Source organism: Frankliniella occidentalis, unplaced genomic scaffold (genome assembly GCF_000697945.3).
Source record: "Frankliniella occidentalis isolate FOCC.00 unplaced genomic scaffold, Focc_3.1 Scaffold107, whole genome shotgun sequence".
NCBI classification, from domain to species: domain Eukaryota; kingdom Metazoa; phylum Arthropoda; class Insecta; order Thysanoptera; family Thripidae; genus Frankliniella; species Frankliniella occidentalis.
The window spans coordinates 489,296-507,921 of NW_026267236.1; the positions used below are offsets into that span (position 1 = coordinate 489,296).

Here is an 18,626-nt window from a genome sequence, read left to right on the forward strand (position 1 = left end):
TCCGCCCGGCCTGGCCTCGGCTGCCTTGGCGGCTCCTGGTAATTGGACACTCAAATTGGGTGGAAAATTCGTCGCTTTTGCGACACGGTCCTGATACCTGGTGCTGCCGGCCCTATATAAACCCCCACCGCCGTGGTCGGACAGGCATTCCTCGTCTGACACTGACACCAACCTGACGACACCATGTGGCTCCTGCGGCCAGCACTGTGGCTGCTCCTGGCGGCGTGCACCGTCGCCGCTCCCCTCCCCGCCGGGCCGGCCGCTGCCGCGATCGTCCCCTCCGCCAACGTGACCAGGAAGGACCAGGACTCGTCGGCGACCGCCTCCGGCTACATCTACCGGAAGGACGGCAACAAGCCGGCGCTGTTCTTGAAGCTGGGCGCTGGCCAGGGCTTGGGCCAGGGTCAGGAGTCCGACGCCATCGTGTTCGACGCGCCGCAGTACCAGCTGCAGCACCAGCAGCAACGGCTGCAAAAGCAACAGCAGCAACAGCGACCCCAGAAGCCTCTCTACTCCGGTAGGTTGGGCCTCGACGGCCACCTGGACAATGTGGAACACTCGTTCGGATCCAGTGCAGTTGCAGGCCTGGGCTCCAGCTCCGGCTCCAGCTCCGGTTCCAGCTCCGGCTCCAGCTCCGGCAACGAGTTTGTCGTTGGAGGAACTTTGGGAGTTGGTGGTCACGAGACAGGTCACCAGGACAGCCCCAACTTCGGACCGGATCATCTTGATCTCCCCGGTGGCCATGGAGGACACGGCGCCGAGGAGAGTGGCGGGGGCCTGGGCGGAGGCCTGGGTGGGGGCCTGGGTGGAGGGCTAGACGAGCACCTCAGTGACGGCCCATCCGGCTTTCCTCATGGCCCCATCCACGGCCTGGGCGATGCGGCCGAGGACTACATAAGCAGCGTCCCCGCCGCACTCAAGTCGGCGCGCGACGTCCACCTCGGCCCGAAGGGCCACAAACACCGCGCACAACTCCACGCCCGTGCAGACGAGGACTACGGCGCTGCCTTCCAGACGGAGGACTTCACAGCACTTAAGGCCATCGGCGAGGAGTACAGCCCGTCGGCGTTCAAGGTGGACGCCGGCGATCACGAGGACCTCGTTGAGCAGGTCGGGCACAGCGTGGGAGGGCATGGTGGCGGTGCCCACGGCGGTGGCGGCCACAGCGCTCCCCTCAAGTCCCACGATGACTACCACCACGGCTACGGCGGCGGCCACGGCGGCGGCGGCCACGGCGGCGGTGGCCACGGCGGCGGCGGCGGGGGTGGCGGCGGAGGTGGCAAAAGCTTCTCCGCGGGCGGTGGCTCCAAGCACTCGGGCGACAAGTATTCGTCTCACGGCAGCAAGGCAAGCAAGGGGCACAAGTCCACCAAATCGTACGGCGGCGGCGAGGCGGGGGCGCACGGCAGCGACGCGCACAAGGGCACCTTCGCCAAGGCGAGCGGCGCCAAGAAGGTGCACCAGGACGAGGCCAGCAAGTACGGCGACCACCACACGAGCAGCAAGGGCGGCGGAGGCGCCAAGCACGGCGAGAAGGGCCACGGCAAGAAGGGGCACAAGTCCACCGGCTACCACAACGTGTACAACAAGGATGAGTTCAAGAAGGACACGTCGTTCTACGACTCCAACTCCAAGGGTGGTCAGCACCACAAGGGCGGCGACTACGCGGCTACTCACGGCGGAAAGAGCGGCGCCAACAAGAAGGGCGGCCACCACGGCTCCGCCTATGACGAGGGCCACAAGGGCAAGAAGTCCCACGTGGACAAGGGCAAGGAGAGCGACGATCACAAGGCCAATAAGGGCTCTGCTAGTTCCGAGGCCAAGTACGGCCACAAGGAGGACTATGGAAAGAAGGACGGAGCTTCGTCCGGGAAGAAATACGCCCACAAGTCTGGTGGAGGCGGCGGCCACGGCGGTGGCGGCGGTGGTGGCTACGGTGGTCACCACTGACGGGGTGCTCAGGACCAGGTCCTTCACTGGTGAGACGGGAGTGGAAATGGTAGTCAGAGTGGCGCGTTCGCACTGTGCCTCGCCAGCGTTGTCGTCTGTGATAGTGAGTGTTGAGTGTTGATTGCTCAGTAGTGCAGTAACGTCCGTTTTTGATGGGTTGATTGTCGTTGTTGTTTGTGGTTGTTTTTGCTTTTTTCAGGCTTGGATCAAAACTTATTGTTGTTTATATACCCTAAGTATCTGTATTGTTATATATGCCAAGTTTTTATTGTTGTTGAATATTATTTATGTTAAACATTTAAGTACTCTAAGATGCTGATCATATAATGTGTTGGGACTAGTCCTCATTAAAAATTGTTACTACATAAATAGAAATTTTTCTTTATTTGAGATGGCACAGTTGATTAATATATAGACCAAGTATATATATAAAATGGATGCATACAGACATAATTAGCTGCTGTGGCTACTGAGTTTAAAGTGAATTTATAATCCACTCCAAGAACCTGAAAGGAGTTTATTTTTATTTTTTTTTAAAGAGACCATAAGTGGAAACAATGAACAAATTTTTCATGAAAACTTATTCAAAATTTCATGAAAATGGAATTTATTTCACCCACAACATAAGATGTCAGCTCTTCTGATGAACTATTAATATATATGACAAGTAAAGAACGTGAAAAGGTGGAGGTGCTTAAACAAAGAATTGTGAACAGCTCATGCACTGTGCACATTCAGTCGTGGATTGTCACAAAGACACGAATAAATACAGCTTGATAAATACAAAGAAGCTTAAAGCAGCAATAATACAACTTGCATGTTGCATATGTATTGTCACTACCTACACTGGTTGTGATGAAAAATGTGGAAACAAGTTGCTTTCACCAATTTCAGTAGCTACAATTTAGGAACTAAAAGTGGCACACATGAAACATAATTAGCTAAACCTGTTTGGCACTCAGATAAATTATAAGGGGATTTGTTGAAGAACAATAGGCACACTGTCATAATACACCAAAAGTCCTAATAAAATAAAAGGTTACAAAAAACATGTTTTTAAAAAAAATGGGATTCAAGATTCTAGCCTATATTACACTGATTTTGTACGATTTTAAGTCAAATAGCAGTCAATGACAATAGGTGTAATGTAAAATGAGATCACAAATTTGACAGTAGAAGTCTTGTACAAATTTGGAATTAAACACACTGATGTCAAAATCAGTCTGAAATGGCTGTCACAATTATTAGATCCCTACACATAGCCATACTGGGAAGACTTATACTAGAGCAAAAACATTCTGCAGCCACATAATACACAAATACACTTTACACATTCTATCTCTTTAAAAACCAATTAAATTTGCTTTCTGTAAGCTGAGTACTTGAGCTGACTAGGTCAGATAAAGTAACCTAAAATAATAAACGAGTAGTATGTAATTAAAAATGTACAGTATGTACACTGAGTCCGTTATTTACAACAAATCATGAAGAAGATTCCAAAAGATTTCACTCACAGCTTCAGCAGGACAATCTTGTCTTCAGATGACCATGAACAAGCCTCCAAAGATGAAGACACTTCAACTTATTTCATTGTTTTTTGTTTTTTTTAAATGAGAGAAATACAAGAAGCAAAGCATCACTAATAAAAGAAACAAACAACCTCTGTGACCTAGGAAATTAATTACCAAAGAGATTGGCCCTCTAAACAATAGAAGATGAGAATGGGCTTACAAAAGGAAAGGGAAACCTACAATGACTAGTACCAAAATACTATCCAGCCTATCAGTTAGGATTATGGTGATTGGATGATTACATACTTCAGCACTTTACACACAAAAAAAAGAGATTTAAATAAAGTCAAGTCAATTAAAACATACATTTAACATGACATATGCACAAGGCACAACATATACTAAAAATGTCCAAATAAGTCTACAAAACATAAATCTAAGGAAAGCATAAACATTTTCAACAAAATAAAACAACAATGAAAAAGATAACACATGAGTGGCATAAAACCTTATAAATTGACATGATACTCAATTCATTAAAAATATGAAGAGTTACAGTACATACAACGATGAAAAGAATAAGTGTTGTTGATTAAGAGGTCACAAAACGCATGCATAATTTCCACGCAACGTAAGCTTTACGAAGCATCAAGTGGAAGGTATAGTAATGAAAATGTGTGATTGCTGTTTAGTACCGCAAAAATGTTGGATGCTTGATATGAGACATGAACCATGCTTCTCAGAACAGTGGGGCAAATCATAAATACAAGTAGTATTGAGAAAATTGATAGAACAGAACCTGCACTCTCTAATACAATCCTTAGCCCTCAAAAATAATAAAAACAATAACAGCAAAATTCACAATGAGATCACATGGCATTTCCCCCCAAAGATAAAACAAAACAAAAAACTAACAAAAACAATGCTACAAAAATTCCTCTTCTGTCTCACACACTTAAAACATAGTTGCTATAGCCTATGTCTCAATGACTATGACAACTTATATAAATGACGATGAGCATGTTTGAACCAGAACATTCATTAATTCAATGTTTGAGCTTACTGGTGGTGCCTCCATCATGTCCGCCTTTGGACTCTACCTCAAAAGGATTTTCTTCCTCTGAATCAACTCTCAATGTTACTCGAGCTAAAAAATGCCGTTTCTCACCATCAGTATCACTCTCACCATCAAGTTCTGCATCAATATCAGTTGCATCTCCATCATCTGAAGTATAGTCAGATTCACTGGCAGATGTTGATAAATATTCCTGTTCTCTATATTTCATTGAGCTACAGTCAATAATGTTACTGTGAGGAGAAGTTGGTGTGGTAGGGGTTGAGACCGGTGAGGAGTCTCCAAGATCAATTGATTCCAGGTCTTGATTAGAATTTTGACTATCATCACAATTGTTGCCAACAATGGATAAGCAAGAGTCTTCAGAGGCATGCCGCTTGACACTAAAGTCTAGTGCTGTTGAGTTTTCTGCTAGAAACTGCAATAAAATAAAAGGAAAATACCATTGACATATAATTTTTCCACAACATGAATAAGCACAAATATCAATGAGAGGAAAGAACATTTGTGTATGGTATGAACAAACCTCTGAATCAGACATGTGTCTCCCTTCATTACTGTCTGACGTTTTAGGGGATTCCAAAGATTTCATGAGAAGACGGTCATAGCGTTTCTGATCTCTTTGCTGTTCATGTAGAAGTCTTTGATGATGTCTCTGTTCTAAATACTTCTCCATCTCAAACTCATCCATTCTCCTTTGTAGATCATCATGCTGTTGTTGCTGCTGACGATAGCGTTGTTCTCTTTGAGCAATTGCCTGTCTTTCTTTAAAAAGTTGTTGTTGATTCCTGCGTTCACGTTGAATCTGCTCTTCAACTGTCAAACCAAACAAAGATTACATTAAAAAAATTATTCCTTTCCATCACAAGTCCATCAAAAGTTCCATCAAAAGTTCTCACTGCATTCACTTTCTTTAGAACTTTCATTCCTCTACAGTTAAATTAGTTCTAATTTACCATCTCTGTCGACTGAGTTCTTCAACTGATGTACTAGTTGTTGCTTTCTTTGCTGCTCTAATGAGGCTAGCTGCTGCATCGAAGCTCTTGCAGCTGTATCTTGAGCACGTTTCATTTGCACTGCTGCCCAAACGTTTTTCAATTCCCCAGCTAGATCTCTGTCAGGCAATATGTGAAAATGCCTCGCAAAATGAAGACCACGGTTGCGGTTCATAAGCTCAACGAAATCAAGTAACATCAAAACCAGGGCATGAGTTTCCTAAAATTTAAAAAAAAAATAGTATTAGCTGTCAAATTTGAATAAAATTGTGAAACATAGTAAATTAATTGTCTCTACCTGAGGATCTGCAGCATGCTTTCCTTTGGCACGCAGAACTTCTGGGTTCGCCATCACAGCAAAAACCGGGGAATGACTGGGTGGAGAATGTGGTACTTGCATTCCCCCGTAGAGTGGAATATAATCTTCAGGAGTAGAGGGTAGTGCAATCTTTTCCCATGATAGGACATTGATATAGCATGGTTCTTGTGATCCCTGAAAGAAATGAACACACTTAGTATCAAGTGAGAAAGATTTTTAAATTTGTACCATTTAAAGAAGAAAGAAAATGATACCTCCAAATAATCTTGAATACACATATGAGGCTGAGGTGGGTTTCGGAAAGTCTTAGACCCACGACTGCGCTCAGATGACCTGTTTCTAGGCCATGATGGTAATACTTGAGAATTTTCCACCATCCTTGACAGAGAAAAAACACACTTTGTGAGATGGTGAGTAATATTATAATACCCAAATGTGACTTTTAACCTGAGTCCTAAATGACAACAGAGCACACTATCAACAACTCACTATAATTGGAAAATAATGAATAGAATCTAAGACTAATACAACTGTAGACCCAGGAAACAAGTAAAATACTGTCTGCTTGGTACAATAATGAATAAAAAGGTGAGATCACTCTATTTACCTTTTGTGTATTAAGTCTCAACAGGGAAGCTGAGCGAGCAGGGAGACAGGATGATCAAGGACTTTGTCCACTACCTACTCCATATCCACTGATTCTATTTAAAATGTACACAAATATTCATCCCGAATGAAAACAACACTCGTTGACTCCGACTAATGCAACTAAGTTCTTGGCTCAACTGTAAAAGTCGAACATGGTCAGGACTTTTCTCTTTGTACGTCTGTGTGTATATATCCCATCTACCCAGGTCCTTCTTGTTGTTGTTTTCGTTTTACCAATCGTCTGCTGTTTTCACCGTCACCTTTGCGTCATAAATCCCATTCCTCCCATCTGCTTTCTTCAGTCTCAATATGAAAAATTTCAATATAAATAGAACTTTGGTTTTTGTTCTATACGAATGTTAATAATGCGGCAGCAGAAGAAATACAAAACCAGAATGCTGCTATGTCTGCTTGTAGGTTAGGGATTTTTTGTTTACCAAAGAAAACGGAATAATGGACGAATATTTGCTGCTTGTGCTTTTTACGCTTCTCCGTTTAGTTGTTCCTAGGGAATATAATGAACAATGCAAGCAGTTTCTGAAAACCAAAGAAGACGGCAGGGAAATACACTACGATTTAAATAGGTAAGTGCCATTACAGCAGACAAAACCGGCTTTGTTCCAAACGTAAACAATAACTTTCTCTACTTCTGCCAAAAGCAATAATTACTATTACGTGATAAACTAAGTGGCTCGGACGTCAGCGAACAGTCTCTTCCCGTATTACAAGGACGACACTATTCATTCTCTCATTCATCACTCATGGCTCTGCAAATAACAATAAATTCTTTGTTTTATGCTGAAAAACTACTGTTAAAATTCTTTCCATCAGGTTTTTGAAAGTTGTCTATTTATAACATGAACATTTGTTTTTTTTTCTTCAAATATGAAATATGCAACAATTCTTTTTTTTTCTGTACTTTAATTTGATTACTTTTGTTGTTATTGTCCCAATCAGATTTTCAGGAAGATACACAATTGAACTAGAAGTTATTTCGTCTGATGGACTTCGTGGTGGTCCACAATATCAAGTCATGGTTAATCTTTGTCATCCCCTTGTAAATAATGGCCATTGCACTACCAATGGAACAGCATGTATATTTGAAAAAGACACAAATGATATTTATCAATTGAACCACAATGAGTCTATTGGTAAGTTGTTAAAATCTGCCATCACCTTTTTAATTATATAATCAACCTTATTGCTCTTTATCATACTTAGAGAAAATGCAAGGAAATCACCAAGGGGCCCAGTTCAAAAATTCATGCTACCTGATATTTCACGTTGTCTCACTCGGCAGACACATCATTGAGTACCTCTCAGATGAATTTCAAAGAAAATTAATTCCCATTTTTGGAGCAAATTCGCGGCTAGTTCCAGTCTGGATTTTCTTACTTTTTCTCTTGAATCAAAGAGCCCAAAAGATTCCTTTAGATATGTCCTCTTGTTGTTGTTATTATTATTATTAGAACTGAACAATTATTTATGTTCTTACTGTTTTGTTTCAGTCGTAATAAATGGTACCTCAGATACCTTGAATTTTGACTTAATAGATTCACGGTGCAAAAATGATAGTAGTAAACCATTCATTTATCACTTCCATATGCGATGTAACTCAAAGGTATACATTTTTATTCACTTTCCACACTACAAGTACTTTGAAATTATGTTTATTGTTATTTGCTGATAATTTTATGACTTCTTAATTCAGGATGAAAACCCATCTCCAAAATTTTTGGGAGAGTGGACTGGGTTTGGCAGTTGTGAAGTCCATATATATGGGCTTGCTGGAGGATACTGTGGAATTTTTGAGGATGAAGTACCTTGTGGTGTCCAATTAGAGCACAATGTGACACTAGATTTGAGACCATTAAGGTCAAGCACGTTTTGGACAACCCGTGATCCTATTAGTAATAAGACATACCAAGTAAGTTATTTTCTTTTTATTCCTGTGTTTCTTACTTAAGTATTTTAGATGAGTACCTGTGAAAATTCTGAGGTGTGTGTTATTTTTCAATCTGCCACTTTCTTGTTCTTTTAGTTAAATATATGTGGACCAGTGAGAAAAGGTGCATGTAACAGTACAGCTTCTTTATGTGAAATTGATGAGGTATCAAATAAAACAACAGTTCTTGCGGATACCATGTATGCATTTTACAGTCGTCTTATAGGCATTGTGATTGGCTTTGCCAAAAAAGATAGAGGTATGTTTTGTTTTGATTAAGTGATAAATATACTGCTGATAATAAGTGTTGAATTTAAACAATGTTTTGTATTTGAAACAAAGGACGTGGTAAAGCAGAAATTGCTTTGCAATGTGTCCCTGACAATGAAGATTTTCACCAGCCAGTAATATCTTACAAAGTCAATAAGAAAAAAACAAAATCTTTTTTGATGGAAACTCCAATAGGTTGTTTGGCTCCTCCTCCTCTATGTATTGTGAGTACATGTTTGTATATGTATGTTGTGGGTGATGTTGAATGTCGGGAAACATCATGGTACATTTTCAGACTGGATTAATTTACTGTACATAATGCGGGTAATGTTGACAACATCCAGAGCATGTTGGGTAATCCTATTGCCTCAGTTACGCAAGTAATGTCCTCAATAGGATACTATCTTGGTAAGTGATCCTTCAGTGATCCGAACCGTCTAGAGAGAGTCTAAGCCATACTTCTTGCCTCCTTTCAGCACAATTGGCCTACCTTTGTCTGATTTTGAAGTAATTTAATGGAACTACATTGATTTATTCTCTTAGGTGCAGGCTTGCACACTGATGAATATGAATGAAATTTACAAATATGTCAAACATTACCCAATACCCTTGCCAAATTTGTCACACAAATTATAAAATTCAGCATTACCCTAGAAATGCCAATTTAGCTGGGTAATGTCTAGAATTTTCACATGACCCAATATCTCCTGCTAATGTCAATGTTACCTGTCTAATGTAGGGCATTTCAATAAAAGTGCAGTGCCATAAACTTACTCATTTGAAAACACTGTCCTAATTAATCCTTACTGGTTTTTATAGGCTGTTGACGAAGACACTGGACAACAGTACAATTTGTATTCTATGGCCGGTCAGGTCCTAGAATTTGACTATGGTGCTTCAAAAGTAATAATTTCTGTATGTGGTCCAATCTACCCAAAGAAGGATCCAAAATTACCGTGTTCAGGACCAGGATTTGCCTCTTGTCAAATACGTGGGAAGACTGTTATACGAGTCATGGGTGTGCAGGGACAGGCACCAGAAGTGATCACTGACAGAAGTAACAAAAACCATAGTTTTATTCGTTTTGTTTTCCCAGGTAAGAGAGCGGAGCTTACCATTTCAAAACAAAATTACTGGTTACTATCCTTTTATAATTATAACTAAGAAACTCTTCATTCCTCTTCAGATGGTGATCGTTGTGGTTTTGGCAAACCTGGGCAGAGATATAAGACTTACTTGGAACTCTACTGTGAAACAATGCCTAATTTAATAAAAATAGAAGAATCTGGGTGTGATATGTATGTAAGGCATGTAACACCAGCAGCGTGTCCAAACAGGGTAATGAGATTTAGTATTGTGACCCATAGAAATTTCAGCTCTATTTTGCTCTACTTCCATTTTTGTTTCTTGAATTTTGTTCTGCCTTATTAATGCTTTTTTTGTTTTTGTTTTTTATACATTCCATACATATACATATATTTTATAAAGGTAGATGAATTTGCTGTTGCTTTCTGCTACCTAGATGTTGCTCTTCTTCACCTCATGTAATGTAGTTCACTTGCTGTTTATGACTGCACACACACATGTTGTTTACTATTGTCCATACAAATTGACCTGTGAGTGATTCTTTATTTATGTTGTAGGATGTTGTTGGAAAAGATTGTAGAATACAATCTCCACTTGACAGTTCAACCATTGATCTTAATGATTTAAGAAATGAATCAGATATTTTATGTCCAGTGTTAACCAATAATGTTAAGCCTCAATTAAGATTCAACCTATGTGGTCCTCTTGTAAAGCCATGCAATGGCAACACAAATACCAGTGTATGCTGGTATAAAGGAGATACAGAATATCCAATAGGTAGGAGTCTATATTTAATAGACTCAGTTATGTTAGAATTATTATTTTTCTTCTGATTATCCCATAATACATTTTCTTATCATGTTTTGATCAGGTCCACCAGCAACAATTCCGAAGTACTATGACGGAATAATAAAATTTGACTTGTATGGCCCTCCTTGTGAGCTTGGAAAGGAATATACAAAAGTGACCATCATGTTGTATTGTGATTTATTAGCTAAAACAATCCAACACAGCAACCTCGACTTCATTGCAGCAGTAAGGAAAATACTTTTTCTGTCAAAATCCTTGAAAAATAGCCTGGCAGTCGTAATCTTATTTCTGATTCTCCTTTCACAGCAGGATTGTCATTTTTATGTGGTATGGAGGACAAACAAAGTGTGTGCACGCTATGTGGAAGAGGGAAAGTGTAATGTTAGGAGTGATGTATCAGGAAACTGGTATGACCTATCCACTCTATCAAATCCTGAATTGGAACATAAAATATCTGTGCTAAATGAAAATTCGGGGGACAAAATGTATATTATTGTAAACATTTGTGGTTCTTTTGAAAATAAAGATGGTAATCATTGCCCCACTTATTCTGAAATTTGTTGGCACCGGCGGGCAAATGATTCAGTTTCAAAAGATAGGTAAGTAAAAGTTTTTTAAGAGAAGCTTTTCTTCTACTGCAGTTTTACATTTTATTATCAAAGCACATGTCTATTCATTAGATTCATCAGCCTTGGAGCAAAGGATGACACAGGCCCCTTCATAGATGATCAGAACCCTACGAAAAACTCCTTAAGAATAAATCTGAAAAATGGCGATCTCTGTGACAATAACAAGAAGCAGCGATACTCATCAACTATAACTTTTATCTGTGATCCACTGGTAACAAAAATAGTGATACTCTTCTAAACGTTTTAAATTTCAACTTATAATACCACTACTATGAAATTAATTTACCTTTTATTTTGAAGGAATACAACTCATCAGAAATAACTGGAGAGTTATCTTCTCCTTGTCACTTTGAATTTCTGTGGAAAACAAAAGATGCATGTTCAGCAAGTTATAATGAGAGGTACAAGGAGAAAAAAAGGAGTTGTGGAGCTGTAAATAAAAAGAGCCTCAAGAGGTACATTTTAAAACTATTTCATGCAATATTTTGCAAGTGCTTTCTTGCTTTGCAATAAGTCAAAATGTGTGTCTTTCTTTTTGCAGGTTCAATTTGAGTCCTCTTAAAAATAAGACATGGATTATGCCCATCTCACCTCCAGCCTACCCTAAAACTGCCTTTGCACTTTTGTCAGTGTGCTCCAAACTTCCTAAGCTAGAGTTCGGAGACTGCGGACTCAATTCTGGTATACATGATTATCTATGATTTTTTAGTTCTAAGCTATAATAACATGTAAAATTCTATTGACCAAAGCTTTATATCTGTGCAGGATCTTGCATTCAGAATTTTACAACAGTCTCCAGTGTAGGTGTGTTTAATGATGATCTCCATCACATTGGCAACCAGTTGGTTCTTACTTATCTGAGTGGAAACCCATGTGAAGAAACAAGTATTTTTCGAACCGAAATTACTTTTCTATGCACTAATGAGTTTTTTCCAAGAAATGGGCCTCAGTATGTTGGTGTTGATAAATGTGTTCAACACTTTGTGTTTTTCACAGATTTGGCCTGTGAAGAAAACACTGTGAGTTTAGAGCAAATAGTTAGAATTTATGCCAAGTGTATACCGTGTATACCGTGTCTAAGTGTGACCGCTCTTAAGATTGCCTGTACTATTTTTGTAATTGTCATATAATAATAGTGTACATTTTATTTCATAGCTATTCTGCTCGGTTGATACCCCATTCTATGGAGATGGGGTTGATATTTCACTAGTCAGTTTAATGCAGCCAACAGCTCCTTATCGAGTAGAGTCACCTGATGGCCACGTATTTCTTATAAATGTCTGTGGTTCACTGCCAAGATTTAGTAGAGAAGGTTGTAAAGAGGGAGCATCAATATGCATGCTGCACTCTGACTCGCGATTTCCAATTGAGAAACCTTTGGTAAGGCTTTCACATAATTAAAGGAAGTGCTTTTTGACATTATTACTCGTAACATTTCTGTCACATGCCTTTAAATATCTTGATACAGAGCCTAGGTACACCTTATGGCAGACCTTATCTTGATCACCCACCTGGTGACAGAAAGCCACAAGTAGTATGGCAGTATTATGGAGAGGAGCCTTGTCCTTTTCCCTCCAAGGGGAAGGCCAGTGCTACTATTCGTTTCATTTGTGACCCCAGCATTGGTCCTGTAAGCATCTTGTCTCTTGTGGGATTATATTCTTTACCATTAGATGTAATCCTCAATTGTTTACTTTTCTATGCCTTATATCTTTTAATTTGCTTCTTTTCACTATTAAGGGAAGGCCAAAGTATGAAGGGAAAGGAACTGGAGACTGTAATTACCTCTTTTCATGGAATACAAGTGTTGTCTGCATTGAAGACAGAGTCGAATTCGATCGCCAAAACTGTCTACTAACGAACTATGGTACACATGAAACCTTTAATCTAACGGGATTATATCCAGAGAGTGTACTAAAGGTAAAAAAAGGGGGAAAAAATAGGAAAATGGGTTTACTCCGTTTACTCACTTAAAATTTTTAAACATATCTCTTTTTTAATATTTTAATTTTATTTTTTGAAGGATATGGTCAAAGGATTAAAGCCAAGTCTGACTGGAGAGAATCTATTTGTCTATTTATGTGCCTGGCCACAGTATTGGATGGATGTAGCATCATCAGAAACTATTGAGTGTAAAGACACAGCTGTTTGTGCTCACCTTGGAAATGGCTTCATGAATTTCACTGGCTTTGGGTACCAACACTTTGCATATTATGACAGCAGTAATAACACCGTCAAAATATTTTTCCGTGGTACTTATCGGAACACTTGTGCTGACAGAGGTGTGTACCTTGTTCTGAACTATTTTTATACTATGAATTTTTTAAAAGGGCATGAATGTGTTGGTACTTATATTGGTGGTGTTTACAACAGAAATTTCAGGTGCTGAAATCTGGTTTCCTTGTGCCTCAGATAGACGAATGCACAAGCCAAAGCTGTTGGCGGTGAGTAAAAACAATTTTATTTTGATAGTTCTCTTTATTTTATAATAAAAAGAGGGATGGGTGAAAAATAATATACAAATGATTTATATGAGTACAGAGATTGTTTCCACTAAATTTAATTAATCATACTAGATGACAAGTTTCACACGGTATAAGAAATTACCAATTTTTTTTATATTATTGAAATAAATCTAGGCTTAACTGAATACTTACACACAAACACACACACATAATATGATGTCTTCATCTAATAATACCTTCATTACTAACTATGAGCAACTGCAAACAGTCTTATGTCATTCACTCTACAATATCACATTTATACAGACACTAACTATATACATGACATTCACACATCACAAAGTCAAACACACATAAAAATATTTACCATATGTGTCACAAACTCTTTGTTAACTTATACCATGCTAGTTCAAACATTTAAGTCTTTTGAGCGTTATCGTTGATGACAGCACATCAGTCTTTAAAAATTACATTCTAGCATATATCAGTATTTAATTCCTTGATCCTAAGGAAGCTATGTCTGATCACTGGCTTGACAAGCAGTAAAACACTGGGCATATCTACTTATAGTTCAGGTACTTAACAATGAGACACAAAATGTATTCTCAATGAAACTGAGATCGTAATTTGAGACAGTAAATTGTACGGACATGCACTATGGCACAGATTATCACGAATATTAATCTACACACCATAGTATTTTAGCCAACAGCTGCTGCGGTTCCATTTGTTCCATGAGAAGGAATAGGAACTTTCCTAGGAGCAGAGATTACTTCATTTAAGGCATTCTTAATTGAAAGGGGATCAGTCACATTAGCCTCAGCAGGTGGAGTAGTTACAGGTGGCATGCCGTTGGGCTCACAAATAAGTTCAATTTTGTCATCGGTTGGCTTTCCATTCATGTGCTTTGCATTGCGATTGACTAGACCCATGCTACCTTTCATAGCTTTAGGTGGATGAGGAAGAGCGTAACGAAGCTTTTTCCAGAACCAGGGATCACCCCATTTAACATAGGTGTTCATATTAAGATAGGCACGTAGTTCCGGGTCTAAATTTTCAGTTGGTCCAATATCTCCCAGGAGCACTACAATAACACGAGCCCTTCCTTCACTAAGTGCTTGACAGTGAGCAGCTCTGAACTCCATCCTTCCCCAAACACTTTCCAAAAAGTTTGGCGAGAGAACAACTAGGGTGCGTTTTGAGTCTTCAACTGATCTAGTGATTTGATTAGGAATCCATTCTCCAGCTACCCAGTCCCGATAGTGAAGACAAAGTTTGAAAGGCATTGGTCCTCCTTCTAAACCAGGTACGAGTTCATTCACCTTTCAAAGAAAAAGTGGTCAATTAGTAAGTTTCTCTTCTAAAGTTTAAACCATGAAAAGCACAATCCATTACAGCAATAGATACTTACAACAAATTCCTCATCTTTGTGAGAGTATGAAACAAAGGCATCATATAATTTGTCCTTATCAAGCTCCTCTTCGGTGACAAACCAAAGGCACAAATTGTGAGCAAAGAGCCATGCCTTAATTTCATGGTTGAATCTGTAGTAAACAGCAAATGCTCCTCCAATCAGCCCTCCCAGCAGAAGAGCGATGACAAGCGATGCCCACACTACACTACTAGCTTGCGAGCATAACCCAGAAGCAGTGAGTTCTGACAAGAGCTGACCATCAGTACATTTGATTTCTTTCGGGCTTGATATCTGGTGAAGCATATTATGATGAATGAAAATTAGTCTTAGAAAAAGGGGCTTTATGGGATGAAACATTTAGTTACATAAACATATCTTACCTGTGTATAGTGAGTTTGCACAAAGCTTACAAGCGGCTGAAGCTGGCAATCACATTTCCATGGATTATCATGTAAGGCAATGTTTGTGAGATTTGTTAAATTAGAAAATAATTGCATTGTCTGCAATTCTACAACTGTCAGGTTGTTGTGGTTCAGTTCAATCATCTGTAAAACGAATGCATTTTATTAGTACAAAAAACTTTTATTTCCAAAATAAATCTTTCATTTTTAGCAAAGAGACTCACTTGCATAATCTGAGGCATCAGTGTTATATTATTCAGCCTTGTTATATTGTTGTGTCCTAGAGCCAATTTTGAAATCATTTGATAGCCAGGAAAAGAGAAATCAGGGAGTGCATTCAGTCGATTGTGAGTAAGATAAAGTTCAGTATGATTTGACTGGGAATGTGTTGGTAATTCAGCAGGTGCTACGGTCAAGTTTTTGCCTATGCAATCAACAATAATAGCAGCATCAGCAGCTCGGAATTCACATTCACAGGGATATGGGCATGTCAGTGTCTCATTGAGTGAAGTTATAGGACAGGTTACAGCTCTTGAGGCCACTTTCACCACTGGCTCATCTTTCCAATTTTCTGGAGTTGCACACGCCAAATTTCCTGGCTCAAAATCTACAATATCCAGCACCTGAAACAGACAGAATTTTCACAGTAAATATCTTTATAATGTACATTTAGGTATAAGAATAACTATCTTTTAGTAGTAGTTGTCCCTACCTCAGGAGCTATCTGCTTTTCAAGGTACCTCAGGAAGTCATAGTTTGAACAATTACATGATAGAGGATTTCCATCCAAAAGCCACCTTGATCTTTTGCTGTTGGGATCCTTTTGTTGAATTAAAGCCCATGCTTCAGCCCCATTTAAATCAATTACTGAAATTTTGTTGTTGCGTAAATCAATTTCACGATTATGAGGAGGTACAAAAGCATCAGTATAGAGATGCAGTGCCTGAAGTGCATTGTGACTCAAGTTCAGTACACTTAAATGATGCATATTCAGCCTCCAATCAGCAAAGATGGAGGGAATAGAATTATTAAACAAATCAATTTTTGTGAGGTGCACACAATTCTTCAAAGGGGAAGTATCTCCAAATTCACTGTGTGTACGAGGACCTCCCTCGGTGTATCCCTCATTATCCAGAAATGATAATTTGTTGTTTGCCCAGTTCAAAATTTTTAGGTTGCATGTTGATGAAAATGCGTTGATATCCACGTGACGAAGACCATTGTTCTGCATATTTAACTCCTCCAAATTGTCTAAGCCAGTAAATGCATTTCTAAAATAAAATAAAAATTCAGATCAGTCCAAGTCCAAGACGAAAAACATTTGTATAGAAAAGGCAACAAGCTTGTACTTACGATGTGAGGTTCATTACTCTGTTGAATGATAGATCAAGGAATTTTAACTTTTTACATTGACCAAAAATGCTGTCGGTCAATGAATAAATCTGATTTGAGCCTAAGTCAAGCCTTTCCAATTCAACTGCATTTTGGAACAGTTGTGGTGGAATTTCCTTTAGTTGGTTATTTTGCAGATTTATGTTATGCAAGCTTGTTGAACCCCAAAAGATATCCTCTGGAATTTCTTTCAAGCCATCATTGTTTAGATCAACTGTTTTTAAGTTGGGTAGGTTTGAAAATAATCCACTGGGAAGCTGGAAGTTTGGCTCTCGGCTGTCAGAAAGCTGGACCGTAGCTAGATTTTTGTTGGTACTAAATAGTCCAACCGGCAATGTTTTAAAATTATTTCCCTTCAGACTAAGATTCTTCAAGCTTGTCAAATAAGTAAAAATATCAGCTGGCAGTGAAGTCAACCCATTATGGCGAAGGTCAAGTGCTGTCAGACTAGTGAGATCTCGAAACATCTCAGGTGATAAGTTTGATAGCTTGTTCTTCCATAAATTGAGCAAATTTAGTTTCTTCAGATTTCGAAACAAATCTACAGGAATAGTCATCAGTTCATTCTTTCCCAGGTCTAAGGTCTCTAAACTAAGAACTGGTTGGAATAAGTCACTTGGAGGCTGAACAAGATTGTTTAACAAGTACAGCTGCTGCAGATGTGGCATATCCATAAGAAGATCATTCGGGAGAGTTGTCAAACCATTGTTTGCCAAAGTTAGTGACGTTATTCCTGTCAGGCCTTTAAATAGCCTTCTTTCTAAAGTATCATTAAAACTGCGATATGACTTGAAGGTAAATGTCTGGATTTTCGCAGGATAGCGGAGCTAGAAAACATAAAAAATATAATGGCATCTTCTGTTTATAATAAAAAGAATGATATTGTAAATTTGTAACTGAACTCAGCTTACCTGCAGAAGATCTGTGAAGGGTACATCTGGAAGTGGACAAAGCCTAAAGTCCAGTAAAGCGCCAGCATCAATATAAACATTTTTAAGTAGGCTGTAGTCATCAGAATCAGTATTCACTTGACATTGTATGATGGCCTTGCTGTGGGACTTAAGCTGAATGGTAATTTGTTGTTCTCCCTCTCCCGGGCAAGACAGTTCATATTCTTCATGTCCTTCTGGAGAGCAAGAGCAATTGCTAGGACACACAAATTTCTCCGTCAGCGCACTCTTTGCCACAGAAGCCAGTAACACTACAAAAGCAAGCCATTGTAATGTTAACTGGGGTCTTTTCATGTTGTTATTGGAAATCTAATTTCTGGTCCACATGCAGCCTGCAACATAACAAAACAAAATCACATTAAATATTAGAAATACACAAGGTATAAACACAAACACAACATCCACACTGATTATATCTAGTCCTAACAACAAGTTTCTAGGAAAACCTATTCTACTGCCATAATTATTTGTACTTTTTAGCAGATGATACCTTACAACCTTACACCTAAACATAAACATATCTAAACACAACTATACATGAGTAATGTAAGGTGTCATTGCTTTAACTCTCGATTAAGAAATATTAAAGAGATAGCAAGCTGCGCTAGGCGGGGTCGTGAGGCGGCTGAGGTGAGGCCGTCGCTCGCGCTACGCGTTGTTGCGCCGAGCCACTAGCCGAGCGGAGCGCAGCCAAGCCGAGCCGAGCGGAGCCCGAGCCCCGAGCCGAGTCGGCCGCGCTAGTCTACGCTAGTCCTCCCCCTCCCTC

At 39.6% G+C, this 18,626-nt stretch overlaps 4 protein-coding genes across 4 annotated transcripts in view; 2 read left to right on the forward strand and 2 right to left on the reverse strand.

The window, feature by feature from the left end:
• Window positions 1-16: 16 nt before the first annotated feature.
• On the forward strand, window positions 17-2,484 carry LOC113203174 (uncharacterized). Its single transcript, XM_026417726.2, has one exon. It carries the CDS (start codon window positions 184-186, stop codon window positions 1,948-1,950), a length of 1,767 nt encoding a protein of 588 aa, XP_026273511.2. The 5' UTR covers window positions 17-183; the 3' UTR covers window positions 1,951-2,484.
• A 258-nt stretch (window positions 2,485-2,742) lies between these two features.
• LOC113203173 (protein starmaker) lies at window positions 2,743-6,736 on the reverse strand. Its single transcript, XM_026417725.2, has 6 exons — window positions 6,458-6,736; window positions 6,105-6,228; window positions 5,830-6,024; window positions 5,493-5,751; window positions 5,063-5,352; window positions 2,743-4,954 (listed from the first exon to the last, which is right to left on the reverse strand). Exons 2-6 carry the CDS (start codon window positions 6,225-6,227, stop codon window positions 4,508-4,510), a joined length of 1,314 nt encoding a protein of 437 aa, XP_026273510.1. The 5' UTR covers window position 6,228; window positions 6,458-6,736; the 3' UTR covers window positions 2,743-4,507.
• Window positions 6,737-6,862: 126 nt separating this feature from the next.
• Window positions 6,863-18,626, forward strand: part of LOC113203147 (cation-independent mannose-6-phosphate receptor) — a 42,107-nt gene continuing 30,343 nt past the window's right edge. The window contains exons 1-20 of the mRNA XM_026417673.2: window positions 6,863-7,082; window positions 7,456-7,649; window positions 8,007-8,119; window positions 8,210-8,425; window positions 8,540-8,702; window positions 8,786-8,937; window positions 9,533-9,809; window positions 9,900-10,051; window positions 10,357-10,576; window positions 10,671-10,834; window positions 10,916-11,208; window positions 11,290-11,449; window positions 11,539-11,693; window positions 11,780-11,919; window positions 12,004-12,257; window positions 12,394-12,618; window positions 12,707-12,868; window positions 12,979-13,158; window positions 13,262-13,520; window positions 13,612-13,682. Of these exons, the coding sequence (XP_026273458.1) occupies window positions 6,952-7,082; window positions 7,456-7,649; window positions 8,007-8,119; window positions 8,210-8,425; window positions 8,540-8,702; window positions 8,786-8,937; window positions 9,533-9,809; window positions 9,900-10,051; window positions 10,357-10,576; window positions 10,671-10,834; window positions 10,916-11,208; window positions 11,290-11,449; window positions 11,539-11,693; window positions 11,780-11,919; window positions 12,004-12,257; window positions 12,394-12,618; window positions 12,707-12,868; window positions 12,979-13,158; window positions 13,262-13,520; window positions 13,612-13,682 (3,681 nt within the window). The 5' untranslated portion in view covers window positions 6,863-6,951. The remainder of the gene's footprint in view (window positions 7,083-7,455; window positions 7,650-8,006; window positions 8,120-8,209; window positions 8,426-8,539; window positions 8,703-8,785; window positions 8,938-9,532; window positions 9,810-9,899; window positions 10,052-10,356; window positions 10,577-10,670; window positions 10,835-10,915; window positions 11,209-11,289; window positions 11,450-11,538; window positions 11,694-11,779; window positions 11,920-12,003; window positions 12,258-12,393; window positions 12,619-12,706; window positions 12,869-12,978; window positions 13,159-13,261; window positions 13,521-13,611; window positions 13,683-18,626) is intronic.
• LOC113203148 (protein toll) overlaps window positions 13,783-18,626 on the reverse strand; it is a 9,394-nt gene continuing 4,550 nt past the window's right edge. Inside the window, exons 2-8 of the mRNA XM_026417674.2 lie at window positions 17,822-18,192; window positions 16,872-17,737; window positions 16,231-16,789; window positions 15,743-16,141; window positions 15,498-15,662; window positions 15,115-15,408; window positions 13,783-15,025 (exon numbers count right to left, since the gene is read on the reverse strand). Of these exons, the coding sequence (XP_026273459.1) occupies window positions 14,405-15,025; window positions 15,115-15,408; window positions 15,498-15,662; window positions 15,743-16,141; window positions 16,231-16,789; window positions 16,872-17,737; window positions 17,822-18,154 (3,237 nt within the window). The 5' untranslated portion in view covers window positions 18,155-18,192 and the 3' untranslated portion in view covers window positions 13,783-14,404. The remainder of the gene's footprint in view (window positions 15,026-15,114; window positions 15,409-15,497; window positions 15,663-15,742; window positions 16,142-16,230; window positions 16,790-16,871; window positions 17,738-17,821; window positions 18,193-18,626) is intronic.

Excerpts from the sequence above, each read along its gene's own strand:
- LOC113203174 (XM_026417726.2), top strand. The coding sequence starts at position 184 with ATGTGGCTCCTGCGGCCAGCACTGTGGCTGCTCCTGGCGGCGTGCACC.
- LOC113203173 (XM_026417725.2), bottom strand. The coding sequence starts at position 6,227 with ATGGTGGAAAATTCTCAAGTATTACCATCATGGCCTAGAAACAGGTCA. Across the intron at positions 6,025-6,104 it reads GTATTCAAGATTATTTGGAG|GGATCACAAGAACCATGCTA; the intron begins GTATCATTTTCT and ends CATTTCTTTCAG. Across the intron at positions 4,955-5,062 it reads GACACATGTCTGATTCAGAG|TTTCTAGCAGAAAACTCAAC; the intron begins GTTTGTTCATAC and ends ATTTTATTGCAG.